Here is a 17,205-nt window from a genome sequence, read left to right as displayed (position 1 = left end):
TTGCACAAAGGTTTGCCCTTTTTTTCACCCACCTCAAGCTGTAGTGGCTTCCCAGGTGTCATCTACTGAAAAACTTTAAAGACATATATTACCCATAGCTGCCGGACCAAGAGAGGGCAGATGGGACAAACAGCAGACAGACCAAAAACCCTAGGAAGGAAGAAGCTGAGGAAGAAGACATTTCAGGAAATCAGAGCTTTGAAGGGCTACTGCATATACAGGGGTATCCAGAGTGCAATGTGCATGCTCATGGCCAAACACATGCTCAAAAAGGACTTGAGTGCGCTTGTACCTCTCAGTGATCTTTCTGCTCCATATAAGAAATAGGTGAATGTTAAGCAGAGTTGTAAGAGGTCCAGCTAAATATCAAAGGGAGGCCCCAGCTCAGAGGCAATCTGCATACACTAGGAGAGTTGGGATGTTTTTTGTTTTTTTTTCATTCTTTTTGTCTCTAGCATTTAAGGACATTTCTGTCAGGTCATTTGCTAACTGCTTAGATAATAGAACAGAAACTTCAATGATGACAAGGAATACAATATTTGCAAAAATAGTTTGGAAAAATCACTAAACAAAGTGATGACAGTAGTCCACAACAAGTTACAACACCAAATCCTAGGAAGCAGGAAAAATTTAATTTCTATAATTACCCCTTTGTAATATTTAAAATGTCCAATTTTCTTTTGCATGTGGCTTTCCAATTTTCCCAGCACCATTTATTGAAGAGGCTTTCTTTTCTCCTAGAATGCTATCTGTTACCATATACCAATATTAACTCAAAATGGATCAAAGACCTAAACATAATACCTCAAACAATAAATTGCATAGAAAAAAGCATAGGTACTAAACTAATGGACCTTGGGTTCAGAGAGGATTTTATGAATTTGACCTTAAAGGCAAGGGAAGTGAAAGCAAAAAAAATGAATGAGACTATATCAAACTAAAAAGCATCTGCACAGCAAAAGAAACCATTAACAAAACAAAGAGGCAACCAACTGAATGGGAGAAGATATTTGCAAACTACAAATATGGGGCTAATATCCAAAATGTATGAAGAACACATACAACTCAACAACAAAAGAACAAACAATCCATTTAAAGAATGGATAGAGGACTTCAACAGACACGTCTCCCAAGAAGACATACAAATGGCCAACAGATATATGAAAAGATGCTCAACTTCACTAGCTATTAGGGAAATGCAAATCAAAACCACAATGAGATACCACCTCACACCAGTTGGAATAGCTCTTAATCAACAAGACAATGAATAACAAGTGTTGGAGAGGTTGTGGAGAAAAAGGAACCCTCATACACTGCTGATGGGAATGTAAATTGGTACAGCCACTTTGGAAAACAGTATGGCAAGTTCTCAAAAAAATTAAGAATGGAATTTACTATGCAACCCAGCATTCCCTCTTCTGGATATCTACCCAAAAAATCTGAAAATGTTTATTCTTGAAGGTATATGTACCCCTATGTTCACTGCAGCATTATTCACGGTGCCAAGACATGGAAACAACCAAAGTGTCTTTCGATAGATGATTGGCTAAAGAAGATGTGGTACATATATACAATGGAATATTTAAGAAAGATGAAATACTGCAATTTGTGACAACATGGATGCATCTTGAGATTATCATGCTAAGTGAAATAAATCAGACAGAAAAAGTTGAGAACCAAATGATTTCACTCATATGTGGGATATAAAACTGAAAGTAACAAATGAATAAGAGAAACAAAGAAAAAAATCTCAGACACAGACTATAGTTTAGTGGTTACCAGAAGTTAAGAGGAGGAGGGTAGAAAAGGGTAAAGAAGGTCAAATATATGGTGATGGAAGGAGAACTGACTCTGGGTGGTGAATGCACAATGTATTATATAGATGATGTATTACAGAATTGTACACTTGAACCTATCGAATTTTACTTACCATGCCACCCAAATAAATTTAATAAAAAAGGTTTTTTTCAAGTGTCCAATTTTAAGTAAAAAATTGCATGCTGCTGGCATACCAATAATTAGGAATGTATGACCCATTAACAGGAAAAAAAATTGACAGAAACCATCCGTGAGGAATCCTAGGCAGTGTACTTACTTTAAATCGCTTATCTTAAATATGCTCAAAGAGCTAGAGGAAACTATGGACAAAGAACTATAGGAAACAGACAGTGTGTTAATAAAAAGAATATTCATAAATAAACAGAAATTATAAAAAGGAACCAAGTAGAAATTCTTTAGCTGAATAGTACAGTAGCTAAAATAAAAAATTCACTAGGTGAATACAACGTCAAATTTGAGCTGGCAGATAAAAGAGTCAGAGAACTTGAAGATAGGTCAATTGACATTGTCTAGTCTGAGGAGCTGAAAACAAAACGAATGAATAAAAATGAATAGAGCCTAAGATACTTGTGGGACACCATCAAGTGTACCAAAATATGCATAATGGGAGTCCCACAGGAGAAATTAAGACATTTCCAGATGATCAAAGTCCGAGGAAGTTTTTTACTAATACACCTTCCCTACAAGAAATGCCAAATGGAGTCCTTCAAGCTGAAATGAAAGGATACTAGACAGTAACTTAAAGTCATATAAAGAAATTAAAAAATAATGAAGAGCAGTAAAGGTAACTACACAGGGTAATATAAAAGCCAGTATTGTTTTGTTTTTGGTTTGTAACTGCTTTCTGTTTCCTATAATGATTTAAAAGACAAATTCATACAACAACAATTGTGTTTTAATGTTACCTCAAACTAGATTATCAAGTTAAGATGCTAATTGTAATTCCCTAGATTAACCACTGAGAAAATAACTGAAAATATATACAAAAAGAAATTATTACGCATTCAAATTGAACTAATACCTCACCTTATTTAGAGGTCATTAGTACCTGATGGAATGAAAAGAGCACCACCACAGGAAGAGTCTAGGGTTTTAGTTTGGCTCTAGTGTTGAATAGGTATGCATATGAAATTCTACCCTTTTTATCCTCTCAGGGCCTCACTTCTCATATGTAAAATAAAAGGGTATCTTCTTTTTTTTTAATTAAAATTTATTGGGGTGACAATTGTTATTAAAGTTACATAGATTTCAGGAGTACAATTCTGTATTACGTCATCTATAAATCCCATTGTGTGTTCACCACACAGAGTCAGTTCTCCTTCCATCACCATATATTTGATCCCCCTTACCCTCATCTCCCACCCCCCACCCCCCTTGCCCTCTGGTAACCACTAAACTATTGTCTGTGTCTATGAGTTTTTGTTTCTCATTTGTTTGTCTTGTTCTTTTGTTGTTTTTGGTTTATATACCACATATCAGTGAAATCATATGGTTCTCTGTTTTTTCTGTCTGACTTATTTCGCTTAGCATTATACTCTCAAGATCCATCCATGTTGTCACAAATGGTCCTATTTCATCTTTTCTTACCGCCAAATAGTATTCCATTGTGTATATATATATATACACAACTTCTTTATCCATTCATCTATCGAAGGACATTTTGGTTGTTTCCATGTCTTGGCCACTGTAAATAAAGCTGCAATGAACATTGGAGTACACGTGTCTTTATAGATAAATGTTTTCATATTTTTGGGGTAGATACCCAGGAGAGGGATTGCTGGGTCATATGGTAATTCTGTTCGTAAATTTTTGAGGAACCTCCACACTGCCTTCCATAGCGGCTGCACCAGTCTGCATTCCCACCAACAGTGTATGAGGGTTCAAAAGGTATCTTCTGTAACTGATACTTTATGTCTTAAAGTAGGACAAGATTTTCATTCCTGTGGCCTTTGAATAATGGTGTGGCAATACCATCTTGTACATTTAATTAAATGATTGGAAACAAAACTGAGAGCTGTCATTTCATGTTTCATGTGAGTTATAATCAGTGACTAAATACTGTTTTTTTATTTTTACAGACTTGGGCCTGGATCAATATATAATAAAACGTTTTGATGGAAAGGTGAGCAAACTATGACACTTAAGTGTATATCCTGTTTACTAAGAAGATTTTAAAGTTCCTAGAATTATCTGTAAGAGATTTCTGAATCCCTGTTTATCAAAAAAGTGTGTTGCTTAGGTTGGGAGGCATGTAAGTGCCTACAGATGCTTCTACAGAAAGAATTAAGTAGAACTTTCTGCTTGATTCTTGTATTTTTCCGTGCAACGGAATCCTCATGGGTTGCCTACTTTTTATATCAAGGGCTAATTCAGTGTATGGTGACATTTGAGTTTTAAAAAGCCATCATAAAAGTTAACATTTCTTATAAATATTACCTTTCTTATTAAAAATATATTACATTTCTTATTAAAAAAACACACCTCTGATTCAAATTTTGATACTATATAGCAGTAATCTTAACTAAAAAATTATGGTAACCACAAGATTGCCACGGGGATACGAAAGTCAGTTTGGGGAATATAATCAATAATGTTGTAAAGATTTTGTAGGGTATCCAATGGACACTTGTCTTATTAGGGAGACCACTTCAGGGATGGTGTAGATGCCTGATCACTGCACTGTACACCTGAAGCTGATGCTGAACAATAATGAATGTCAACTACAATTTTATATATATGTGTGTGTGTGTGTATATATATATATATATATATATATATATATATATATATAAATATATATTTACAAGAAGTGGAGTACAGCATTAGGAATAGAGACAGTGGAAATGTAACGGGCTATATGCGATGTCAGAGGGGTAGTAGATTGGCGGAGGGGGTTTATCACTTTGTGAGGGATATAAATGATAAATGTCTAACTATTACATTGTTTTGTACACCTGAAACTAATAAAAAAAATTATGGAAATCCTTACTAGTACTTTTATAATAATTATGAAGACCACCCCAAAATTTACATACACATTTGCATTATACTTACTTTCAATTCTTTATTTTATGCCTAAATAAATCATATAATAAATCATAAGTATAGAAAATGAAACTTTCAATTTTAGTATTTCAAAGCAGTTAGTTAAACATGTTTTTCCCTTTCAGGCTGAATTCTCCAAAAAGAGAAAGAACATATTACACAGGGTCAGAAAGAAAAGTAAAAGGTCAATTTTAAAGAGGAGGAAGAAAGAAGAGCGAGCCAGGAATGGCTCTCCAAAGCCTAAAGTGAAAGAAATCAGAAAGAAAATCATGAAGTGGCTGGAAAAGGCAGGCTCACAAGAGGGTCTAGATGGGTAGAGGTCAGGGTTAGTAGAAACTGATCTCACAGGGATGTGTCAATCCTGCGTCATGATGTAAACTCCGTGTACTGGTAAGGTGAGGATGCAAGCACGGAGGTCTTTTGCACAATTGGAAAGATGAGGGGCTGTCTTAAGAGTTGAAAGATCTCAGCCACGTCTTCTAGCCTAAAAATTCCTTTCCCGTTCAGGTGGCACAGTGCCTCCATCTGTGGGTATCTTCTTTTTAAAGTCACATATCCTAAAAGAAACAAGGATCTAAAAGAAATGGCATTGAACTTGACATTGAGGTTCCCAGTCCTGGCTCTGCGTTGGGATAGCCACATCTTCCTGCTGATCCTTGGCATCTGTGCTTTGTGTATCATAAAGCACCATATCTGTGGTAGGGGTTACTTGTAGTCTCTGATGTCAGGTTTGATTTCAGAGTCTCTGGCAGGTCAGACCCCTGTCTTATCTGTTTGTGTGTCACTCAGAATCCAGTATATGCTTGGCACACTGGAGGTAACCAGTAAATGTTTGATGACTTGGAAAAAGTCAACTAGTCAATTACATATTCCTTGGAGGTGTGACTCACTAAGTCAGTAACATGGCAGAATCAATTTAACAAATCCCTTTTTTTGTTCACTGAAAAAAATCCAGAATAGAATGAAAATTCAGTCACCTATTGTACATATATAAACCTGGAAATATAAAGAAGTTGAAAAGCTAATTTACATGTTGTAAGAGGATTTTCCATTTTTAGAGATCTCCCAAATACAAGATCCCTAATGGTAACTCATTTTTCATACTTGCTCTTTAATTTTTTCCTGTTTTGGCCAGTAACTATCTGCTTGATGTTAAAAATTTGCAGCTTTTAGCAAGACTGATGAGCTTCTCCTTTGTTTCAGTTGTATTAAATGTATAAGCTCTACATTTCTCATCATTGGTGTCATTTGCATTTTTCTGATATCCACTTATTTTTATAAAATAACGAGTAAAATGCACTAAGCATAAAAGTATTTGAGTACCCACCTTGCTATGGAGATGTAAATGGCAGTGCTTCTGTCTTTGGAAGGCAGACTTAACAGATTATAAATTGCAAATGTTTGTGCACTGAAGCATTAAATTCTTAAATCAGAGTAGGAAAAGCAAGATTGAGATATATCAATGTATAATATGTATGAAAGAGAATAACAAAATGGGTGTAGAATTGAGCCAGTGACCCTGAGTTAGCCAGCTTGACCCCTAGCAAAAGTGCACACAGATTTCTCTTTCATCCACGTTATGATATGAATATTTAATACCTTCATTTAATTCCTATTTAGTTTCTATCAAATATATTCTTGAGGTCTTATTTTGGAGTGAAGATTATGTTTCTTAAATAGGATTCTTAAACTGAGTTCACCTCTAGTGTATGTCTTTATGAATTGTCTTTTATTTCATACGGAGTTTAAGAAAGTAGTTTTGATACGGTTTTTAAGCCTTAATTTAATGAAGAGTGCAAAATGCATTGTGTTTAGTCAGTTTAGAAGTTTTCCAAGGATTTTTGCCAGTATGAAATCCTTCACTTGATAACTATAAGGATCAATTTTTATTCAACTATAGATCTTATTATTTTCCTTTGGGTCTTCATGACTCTTTTGTTCTCTCAATCTAATTCTTAAGTAGCAGTTTCTAGAGTATATAAATCCTAAAACAATTATTGAATTGTTGGGGAAAAAAAAACAGATTTGTGTGGTAATTATAGTAAATTTTATACATGATGGCCAGAAACAGTAGAAACCTAACACCCTAGAGGAATTTCCTTTCAAACTTGCTTTGATTTTTAAATGGGTAACTTTCTCTTTGTTTTAACTTAGAAGATAAACTATAATAGTTATGAACTGCTTAGAAAGACATATTGACTCCCATCCTCTTATCCCCCATGTTTTAACTTTTGACATACCATTTAATAAAGTCCATAATTTTGACCAGTAATACACACCATCTTATTTTATTGACTTCTAATTGAGTTGTACTTTCTGTCATTGATAGCAAGAACAAATGCATTAGAAATAGTATTAGGAATAGAAATAGTATCATTTTCATGGGATCTTTTCTCATTTATAGTTGAATTTCCTACAACCACCAGAAGCAAAGTAGGAAAGAATGGCCCAACTCTTATTGACAAATAATTGGATAGTTATTTCTTGCTTTGATACCTATCATCTTTTCTCCTATTCTGTTTGACTAGAAAATTCCCTGAAGAAGTAAACGACACATTTCTGTTTCAACTGATAGTCAATGAAACTGAATTTGATTAAGCGGCTTTTAAATTTTGTGGAGGATCTTTTTCCAGAGCCCATCACTACCTTATGTTAATGTACCGTTACTGTAAGGATACTATCAATTTCCTTTGTACAAGTTATGAGGTACATTAGTGTTTGTTTCATTTATGCATTTCAAAACTATCTACTAACACAGGCAGTGTATAAAGAAGCTATAGTCAATGGCCTTTAGTATTAAGAATATATTTTGTACATAAATGGTATTTTAAAAAATATTCAGACTAGGTTTAAAAGTTTAAAAACCTCAGCCTGAAAGACTTAAAATTTTTCTCTTAGAGGATATTGGAAAATCATTATAAATAGTATATTAGCATTATTATACAGATGGTAATATGAAATATGGTCTGACTTTTGTTTTAGTGTAATATGTCATAGATTAAAAAATAAAAACCCCTCCCCCCGCAACGTCCATGCATTCTTTTTTATGACTTGTTAATGCAGTTATTTCATGAATTTTTTATTATTTCTTTAATGAAAACTATATTTCTTCTGGGTTTAACTTTTTGTCATCTAATTGGTCTATGAAACAAAGCATAATTTCTAAATGTAACCTTTATATTACATAATCTTCAAGTATTTCTTTCATTTAATTATTTAGTTGCTGTCTTTCATTGGTGTGGTTTATACCCTTCACTTTCCCATTTCTCTTACCCCTCCTTTTTTTCCTCAGCATACCAAAGATAGAAATTATGTTTTGTATTTTCTGTTTCTAGTGCATGTAATAGACAACTTTCTCCAGATCAAATGCCATCATGTTTTTTCTAAAGTTTCAGTAGAAAACGTCATGATCTAGCTAGAATTATTTCTTAAGCAAAGAATATTATTCCAGAGGTTTTGTGTAATCCTCTTCTCTTCCAAAAACATTAAAGTTCACGCTCTTTTTTCCAGTAACAAGGAATTGCCCATTGAAACTAATTGTCCATTATAACCATTCCACAATGTATTTATATTTCAGAAAATAGTTTTTTATTCTTTCCAACTTATCAAGTTCTCCTTTCCCCCAGCCTCTCCTGAACATTTCAGAAATGGTTCCTGAAACTCAGATTGAGTTTTTTTCATTATTTGTAATTACAGTCATCTTAGAATCTCTCCAATTTGGAAGAAAGAATTACTGTGTGTTTTATTTTCATCTCCTTTATGATACATACCAGAATATTTGTTTGCATGTAACAGAAAAACACTTTATATCAAATTAAAATGAAAACTGTTCCCATTCAGGTAACAGTATGATTAAAGCCTAGAGAGGGAAGGGCTGATTACAGTGTATAAACACAGAAAAGATGATCAGCAGAAAAAAAGATGGGAGCCATAGTTAAAAATCAAAGTTTTAACATAACTGAATTCTTTTCATTGCTAACTAGTGCTCTTAGTGTTGTATTCAAGTTGTGATTATTTACTTCATATTACAGGTAAAATATAAGTCTGGAATAAGGTCAAGTATACTATTACTCCTTGACATATATAGTAAGTTATATAAGGGATTTGCTGTCTTCTGAGAATGAAATGTATTGCAGATCAAGGAAATGTAAATTAGGAGAGAGGGAACTGAAATATTCATGGGACAGAATTTGATGAATTTTTACATTTATTTGAACTGCTTTAATTCTGCTCCAATTTATACTGCAGGTTATGATGTTCTTATGAATTCTGAATTGTTAATTAGGTTTCTCCCTCCAAGTCTGAATTCTTAATAAATTGGTATATTTTCAGGTTTTTCTATTCAGAAATGTGAATATGAAGGCAAAATTTTATTGTTTTCACTCCATGTTTTTTTGATCCATGTTTTCATTCGCACTATCAATCCCATCTTTAGAGTCGATGGGATATTCTTGCTTTAAAAAAACTATAACAGACTCCAAGAGAATGCATAAAGTATTTCAATTCCTTGAAGCCTGACATCCTACACAGATATTTCCTAGTCACATATTATTTTAGGGGTGGTGCTTTAGCCCTTTTTTAAAGCCCCATTAACGTATGCACTCATTGTTGTCAGTGTTTTATTATTCCAATTAAAAGTGAAATCTCTAAATGACAAATGCTTAACTCTTGAGGTAATTATTACCAATACTAATCACATGAAAAAGAACAGTTAAGGCTTTTTGAGTGTTGGTTATGTGCCTTGCACTGTTCTAAGTGTTTACACATAGTAACTCGTTTAACCTCCTCATTTAGATAGCTATTATTTTTAATTATCATTTTACAAATAAAAAACTTGAAGAACATAATAATTAAGTAACTTAACCTTTTTTTTTTTTTTTTTTTTGAGCTTAGATCATACAGCTAGTAAGTGGTAGAGCCAGGATTCCATATTGATAGTCTGGCTCCAGAGTTCACCATCTTAAGTGCTATGCTATACCACCTTTCATATATTTAAGCTATTTGAACTGTCTATATGATCTGTTTGTAAATAGAAATTGCCATTGTCAGATAGTCACTTTATTTTACTACCTTACTTAATGCTGTTTATACAAAAAATAAAACTTGATGTTTCACTTTCTTTTTGTTATGAGTATTGAAGTTAATGTTTTCTCCTTTGATAATGTACCCCTAGAAACCCATAACGAACCTCAGCAACCACATAGTGTTTCATTTTTAAGAAGGAAAATAAGAGATATACAAATTTTAAAACCTGAATGTAGAAATCATAATTTCGCTTTTACTGTTCTGTTATTTGCTCCATTATTTTCTTATATGCTACAAGTGTCAATTGGCATTTTGAAAACTACGTGTGTGTTTTTTTAATTTTATTAAAGCCATCACTTTTTTTAAATTATTTATTTATTTATTGGGGTGATACTAGTTAGTAAAATTATTTAGGTTTCAAGTGTACAATTCTATGACACATCGTCTGTATATTGCACTGTGTGTTCATCACCCAGAGTCAGTTCTCCTTCCATCACCATATATTTGATCCCCTTTACCCTCTTCTGTCACCCCTCTCCCCCATTACCCTCTGGTAACCACTATACTGTTGTCTGTGTTTATGAGTTTTTGTTTCTTTGTTTGTCTTCTTTGTTCCTTTCAGTTTTATATCCTACATATAAGTGAAATCATTTGGTTCTCGACTTTTTCTGCCTGATTTATTTATCTTAGCATGATAATCTCAAGATGCATCCATATTGTCACAAACTGCAGTATTTCATCTTTTTTAAATATTCCGTTGTATATATGTACCACATCTTTTTTATCCAATCATCTATCGAAGGACACTTTGGTAGTTTCCATGTCTTGACCACTGTGAATAATGCTGCAGTGAACATAGGGGTACATATATCTTACGGATAAACGTTTTCAGATTTTTGGGGTAGATACCCAGAAGAGGGAATGCTGGGTTGTATGGTAATTCGATTCTTAATTTTTTGAGGAACCTCCATACTGTTTTCCATAGTGGCTGTACCAATTTACATTCCCACCAGCAGTGAATGAGGGTTCCTTTTTCTCCACATCCTCTCCAACACTTGTTATTCCTTGTCTTGTTGATAATAGGCATTCTAACAGGTGTGAGATGATATCTCGTTTGTTTGCGTTTCCCTAATAGCTAGTGAAGTTGAGCATCTTTTCATACGAGATCTGACAATTTATTTCGCAAACTTGTTGCAACGATGTTGTTAACCTTTTTTGATACCAGAGGGATTATTCATTATGAATTTGTACCAACTGAACAAACAGTTAACCAAGTTTACTATTTGGAAGTGCTGAAAAGGCTGCATGAAAAAGTTAGACAACCTGAACTTTTTGCCAACAATTTATGGCTTTTGCATCACAGCAATGCACCAGCTCACACGGCACTGTCTGTGAGGGAGTTTTTAGCCAGTAAACAAATAACTGTATTGGAACACCCTCTCTACTCACCTGATCTGGCCCCCTTTATCTTTACCCGAAGATAAAGGAAATATTCAAAGAAAGACATTTTGATGACATTCAGGACATCAAGGGTAATACAACAACAGCTCTGATGGCCATTCCAGAAAAAGAGTTCCAAAATTGCTTAGAAGGATGGACTAGGCACTGGCGTCAGTGCATAGTTTCCCAAGGGGAGTACTTTGAAGGTGACTGTAGTGATAGTCAGCAATGAGGTACGTAGCACTTTTTCTATGATGAGTTCGTGAACTTAATTGTCTGACCTCGTATATCTGTTGGCTATATCATATATATGTCTTCTTTGGAGAAGTGTCTGTTGAGGTCCTCTGTACGTTTTTTAGTTGGATTGTTTGTTTTTTTGTTGTTGAGTTGTATGAGTTCTTTATATATTTTGGGTATTAGCCTCTTACCGTAGGTGTTTGCAAATATCTTCTCCCATTCGGTTGGTTGCCTCTTTGTTTTGTTGATGGTTTCTTTTGCTGTGCAAATGCTTTTTAGTCTGATGTAGTCCCATTCACTTATTTTTGCTTTTACTTTCCTTACCTTAAGGTCAAATTCATAAAATCTTCTCTAAACCCAAGGTCCTTTAGTTTTGTCCCTATGTTTTAGGTCTTATGTTTAAGTCTTTGATCCATTTTGAGTTAATTTTGGTAAATGGTGACAGAAAGCGGTCTAGTTTTATTCTTGTTCACGTGACTTTCCAATTTTCCCAGCACCATTTATTGAAGAGGCTCTCTTTTCTCCATTGTATGCTTTTGGCTCCTTTGTCAAAAATTATCTGCCCATACATATGTGAGTTTATTTCTGGGTTCTCAGTTCTATTCCATTGGCCTATGTGTCTATTTTTTTGCCAATACCATACTGCTTTGATTATTGTCACTTTGTAGTATAAATTGAAGTCAGAGAGTGTGATACCTCCAGCCTTGTTCTTTTTTCTTAGAATTGCTTTTGCTATTCATGGTCTTTTGTGATTCCGTACAAATCTGATGTTTTTTTCTTCTTTTTCTTTAAAAACTATGATGGGGATTTTGATGGCGATTGCATTAAATCTGTATATTGCTTTGGGTAATATGGCCATTTTAACCACGCTAGTGCTTCCAATCCATGAACATAGAGTAATTTTCCATTTCTATGTCAAATTTCTTTTAATAATGTTTTATAATTTTCAGTGTATAGGTGTCCTTCACATATTTTTTAAAGTTATTCCTAGGTATTTTATTCTTTTTGTTGCAATTGCAAAAGGAATTGTTTTTTAAATTTCTTTTTCTGAAATTTCATTGTTAGTATATAGAAATGCAATGGATTTTTGTGCACTGATTTTGTATTCTGCAACTTTGTTTATTGTTGCTAATAGTTTTTTAGTGGAGTCTTGAGGGTTTTCTATATAAAAACTCATGTCATCTGCAAAAAGTGACAATTTAATTTTTTTCATTCCCAATTTGGATGCCTTTCATTCCTTCCTTTCTCTTGCCTGATTGCTGCGGCTAGGACTTCCAATACTGTATTCAATAACAGTGGTGACAGTGGGCATTCCTGTCTTGTTCCTGATTTTAGAGGAACAGCTTTCAGTTTTTCACCATTAAAGTATGATATTATCTAAGGGTTTGTTGTATGTGGCCTTTATTATGTTGGGGTACTTTCCTTCTATACCCATTTTATGAAGTGTTTTCATCATAGATGGATGTTGTATCTTGTCAGATGTTGAAGCCATCACCCTTAAAGACAGCACTGTCATCTGTATTTGAAAAATTGGATCTTGGCTCATTGTAATCAAGATAGTAGAGAAAATAATGTTGCTGCTACACACTAAACTATTTGTTCTTTCAAATGTTGATTGGTTGCGTGTTAAATGTAACATTGTTTGAATGGGGCTACTCATTATAGTCAGTCTTCAGAGGAGCCAAAGTTTAGAATGCAGTTACATTACCAAAGTGAACTCAGGAACTGATTCGGTGTTTCAAGAAACCTTTGACACCTGTTGCAATTTTTTGTTTAATTTTTATTGTCAGATTTTTTTTCATCTTCTTTCCCATCCAAAGGTCTTTAAGTTATGTTAAAACCCTTTTCTCATTTTTCTGTCTTCTTACAAATTAGCAATTTTAGCTCTAGTGTACACAACATAGTCCTAAGAAAATCTAGCTTTGGTGTCTGAAATATTTTCCAAGGGATTTCCATTTTGAGAATCTCAGTAAATGATTGATGGATGTTATAAGCTGAATTGAGTATGAAAATTGGATTGGATTGCTGTACTTCTTAGTGTGTAATAAATAGATAGGATAAAAAGTGTGACTTTGATTCTAGACAATCCTATATTAAAATATGGACTCTGCTACATACTTAATGGGTAACCTTGGGCAAGAGACCACTTAATTTTTCTGAGTGTCATTTATCTTCTCAGTAAAATCAGGACAGTAGGTAAAGTATCTGGCTTTACAAATTGCAGCTATGTTGCATGACCTTGAGCCCTTTACTCAGTTTGTGAAAGGAGTTAGCTGCTGTCATATATATTATCTTATTTCTTGTTTTGTATGAAATGCTACAGAACAGCATACCTTCTGCATAATTGCTCTTTCCATGGTTTTTTCCTTTCCAGTTATCAGGTGTAAAAATCTACTTGTGCTATCTCTATAATGAGCAATTGGCTAGGATTAAATAGCTGGTCTTGAACTGAAGAGAGACCTCTGGTTTGATGTCTCAGACCTGAGCTGTCCTATGTTCACAGCGAATCATCTCACCCCTGTCATATCAGTCCTAGCCTTAGGCTTATAAATTGCTAAAAGCAGATACTTCTTTAGCATGCCTACTAAGCTTGGTTTGAGAAGTATGATAAGTTCAGGTCAAATTTTATTTCACAGACAGTGAAGTTAATTTCTTGAAAAATATGTTTAAAATCATTTGCTATTTGAAGATATTGGTGTGGTACCCAGCTAAATTAGCTAACCTAAACTGCTTCATCAAATGCCAGTCTCCATAATGGCTATAGCTTTTTATTACTAATGTGAATAGGACTTTATTCAGTGCAACATAATTTGCAGGAGGCCTGTTTCTAATTGTAATTCTGAACTCATCCTTAGAGTAATAACTAATCCTCTGAACTCGTCCGAGATTGGCTGCCTACATGTTAGTATGGGTGGTAAAGCAATGAATTTGCCATGAAGTTTAAAAATATATCCATGAAATTATAGTGAGATATCCTAATGGAAAACCTTAAAGAAATGCTTTGACCACTCGTGAAAAAAAAAAAGAAATGTTTGCTTTCCCTTTTCTTTAAGAAACAGGTAATTATTTGTTTTCTTTTTATAGTAATATGAAGTTTTTCTATAATTGTATGTTTCATCATGGGGAGGTTAAGAATTGAGTTGTTGGGGTTTTGGTTTTTGTTTTATTACCTAGCAGATATTATACAGTTCTATGTATTCCTCATTTTCTCTTTCCAGGTGTTCAGTGATTTTTTTTTATTACAGATCTTAGTTGATCCTTTATATGTTATAATATTTTGTGACATATATATTTAATTTTGAAGCTTTTGTTCTTATAATCAAACAATGTCAATTTTTTCCTTTTCTCATCTTCTGATCAGGATTTCTGGCAGGTACTGACTTAGCAGCATGTGCTTTAAATTAATGTTCCCAGATCCATAATAATGCTTCAGGGACATGCAGTTCAGTGCATGCTTATGTCTTTTCCCTGCTCCCTTCAGAGAATGATTCCATTCCTGTCACTTTAAATTAACATACTTTATCTTTAATATGGCAGTTCAAACACTGCACAAGTCCTTGAGAATATAGTACCTAGCATAATTTAAAAGGAAGTTTTAACATTCTGTGTCACACAAAAGATCAAGAAACGGTTTTAATCACTATGTTGTGTAAGGGATACTCAGTTAATTGGGTCATTTAAATAGTCTTGGTTGGCATGCCATGTTCCTAGTTGAACTGTAACAGTAATGGTGAGATAACAAGAACTTCAAGGGAAAAATTAAGGTTTATTTCTTTTGAAATTTCTTACATAATAAATACAGGTAAGCAGTTGCTTAGTTGCACTTTGCTCAATAAAATGGTTTAAGGGAAAAGAGATGGAAAATTTAGAAAGATTTCATTATTTTGCTTTTCTGAACTAATCAACAACTTGAATCTGGAAATGCTAGCAAATAAATACATGCAGAAAACCATGAAAGAGAATATATAGATTGTAGGCTGACAAAAAAGAATTTCAAGAACATGCCTAAGTATTTTTCAAATTGATCTTCAAAGGCTTAGACGCTTTAATTGTAGTTAATAGATTATTAAAATGTATTCATTTTTTAAAAATATTACTCTTGTACTTCTTAATAAAAATATAAACTAAACTGAATTAGAACATCTCTTGGTTTAAAATAATTAATGATATAATTAATGAAGAACACAGAGTGCTCTTTGTTTTTATAGAACATTTTTCCTGTGCTTCCTTGTTTTTCAATTGGGATATATTTTCAGTAGTCCCATTTCCAAAAGCCCAAATCAGTCATCCTGTTATTGGTATAGTAGATTATCTTTGCCATTAACTACATTCTGATACAAACCAATAAATACTTAAACAATTATGTGAAAATAATTTATTGATAATCCCCTTATCAAAGTTTCTAATCCCAGAGATTCTATTTTAGAGTAGCTGTGGCACAGCCATAGTGCTACGGAGAGTCAGTCAGATGAGATGCTAACACCTGTGGTTGGGGACAGCAACTTCTCGTTCTCTAATTATGGCAGGACAGTTTGTAGGAGCAGCTAAAAATGCTTCCTCTTCTTTGATACTTGTATAGCTTAAGGTTTAAAGATTTAAAATGACCTGCCTCAGATAGATGTCCATCCTTCCTAAAGAGTGAGGAGAAGAGAAAAGAGGTAGAAATTGGTTAAGTGCTTGGAAGTCTCTGGACTCCTCAGCATTGAGTAGTCAGCCACCACTATTGACAAAAGAGCACCAGTCTTCTTTAAACTTTGGCTATTGAAAGTAGTATTCTTTGTTGATCAAGGATTCAAAATCAAGTTTTACTGTATTCTTAAGGATATCTTGTTAATACGTTTTTCATATTAAAAATAATGAACTTTTTTTCTTAGAATAAGTTGTAGGGGAATTGTTTATATATTGGGTTCTATAAATACCACTTTTTCTGGTGACACTAGTATAAATCCTTTACATTTCCAGAGGTCAATGAGCAGTTTACTCAGTAGAAGGGGGCTTTCTTGCTTGCTTCCTTACAGGGATTTGTCCTTTGCATGCTCCGTTCCTATTGCCTGTGGAAAGGCTGGATTCACTTTGTTTTTCTGGTAGCATAGAGTATTGTACTTCAGATGCAGCTTATGAATGGTGTCAAATATTTACTATATTGCTATGAGGAATATCCATAATGTCTCTTTCCAGTCTCTCAGTTCCACCACTACTGAAGTCTGTTGATTTAACCCATGTATTTGATTATTCAGGTTGAAAAAAGCAACAATCATACAATCATTAAGAGCTTCCAAGGAAAATGTAGTTACTTGGTTGTCCCAAATATTCAGACTTCTTTTATGATGTTTTAAATACATTTTTATTTTAGATTCTGTTGTGTTTGAATTTGGGGTCAACTGAATCTATTTGATTTATCATTCTTGATTTGAAAACATCAACATGACTAACCATTACATTTCTGACACCTTCATGTTTAGCTTTTCATCATGAAATAAGACTTGATGTTCACTTTGGCATGAGAATACTTAGTTCCAGACTAATTTTTATTTTATTATTATTTTAGCAGAAACATTCTAGCATGTTTTAAAGCTACACAAATAAAATTCTACGAAAGCTACTCAAAACAATTTATTT

The 17,205-nt window shown here is 33.7% G+C and overlaps 1 protein-coding gene across 2 annotated transcripts in view; it reads left to right on the top strand.

Moving 5' to 3' along the window:
* Positions 1-17,205, top strand: part of MICU1 (mitochondrial calcium uptake 1) — a 180,341-nt gene that overhangs the window by 61,222 nt on the left and 101,914 nt on the right. For both annotated transcript variants that reach the window (XM_019745859.2, XM_074339573.1), the window contains exon 5: positions 3,918-3,961. In XM_019745859.2, the coding sequence (XP_019601418.1) occupies positions 3,918-3,961 (44 nt within the window). The remainder of the gene's footprint in view (positions 1-3,917; positions 3,962-17,205) is intronic.

This window comes from Rhinolophus sinicus, linkage group LG07 (genome assembly GCF_036562045.2).
Source record: "Rhinolophus sinicus isolate RSC01 linkage group LG07, ASM3656204v1, whole genome shotgun sequence".
Lineage (NCBI taxonomy): Eukaryota > Metazoa > Chordata > Mammalia > Chiroptera > Rhinolophidae > Rhinolophus > Rhinolophus sinicus.
This window is presented reverse-complemented; position numbering and strand designations above follow the sequence as displayed.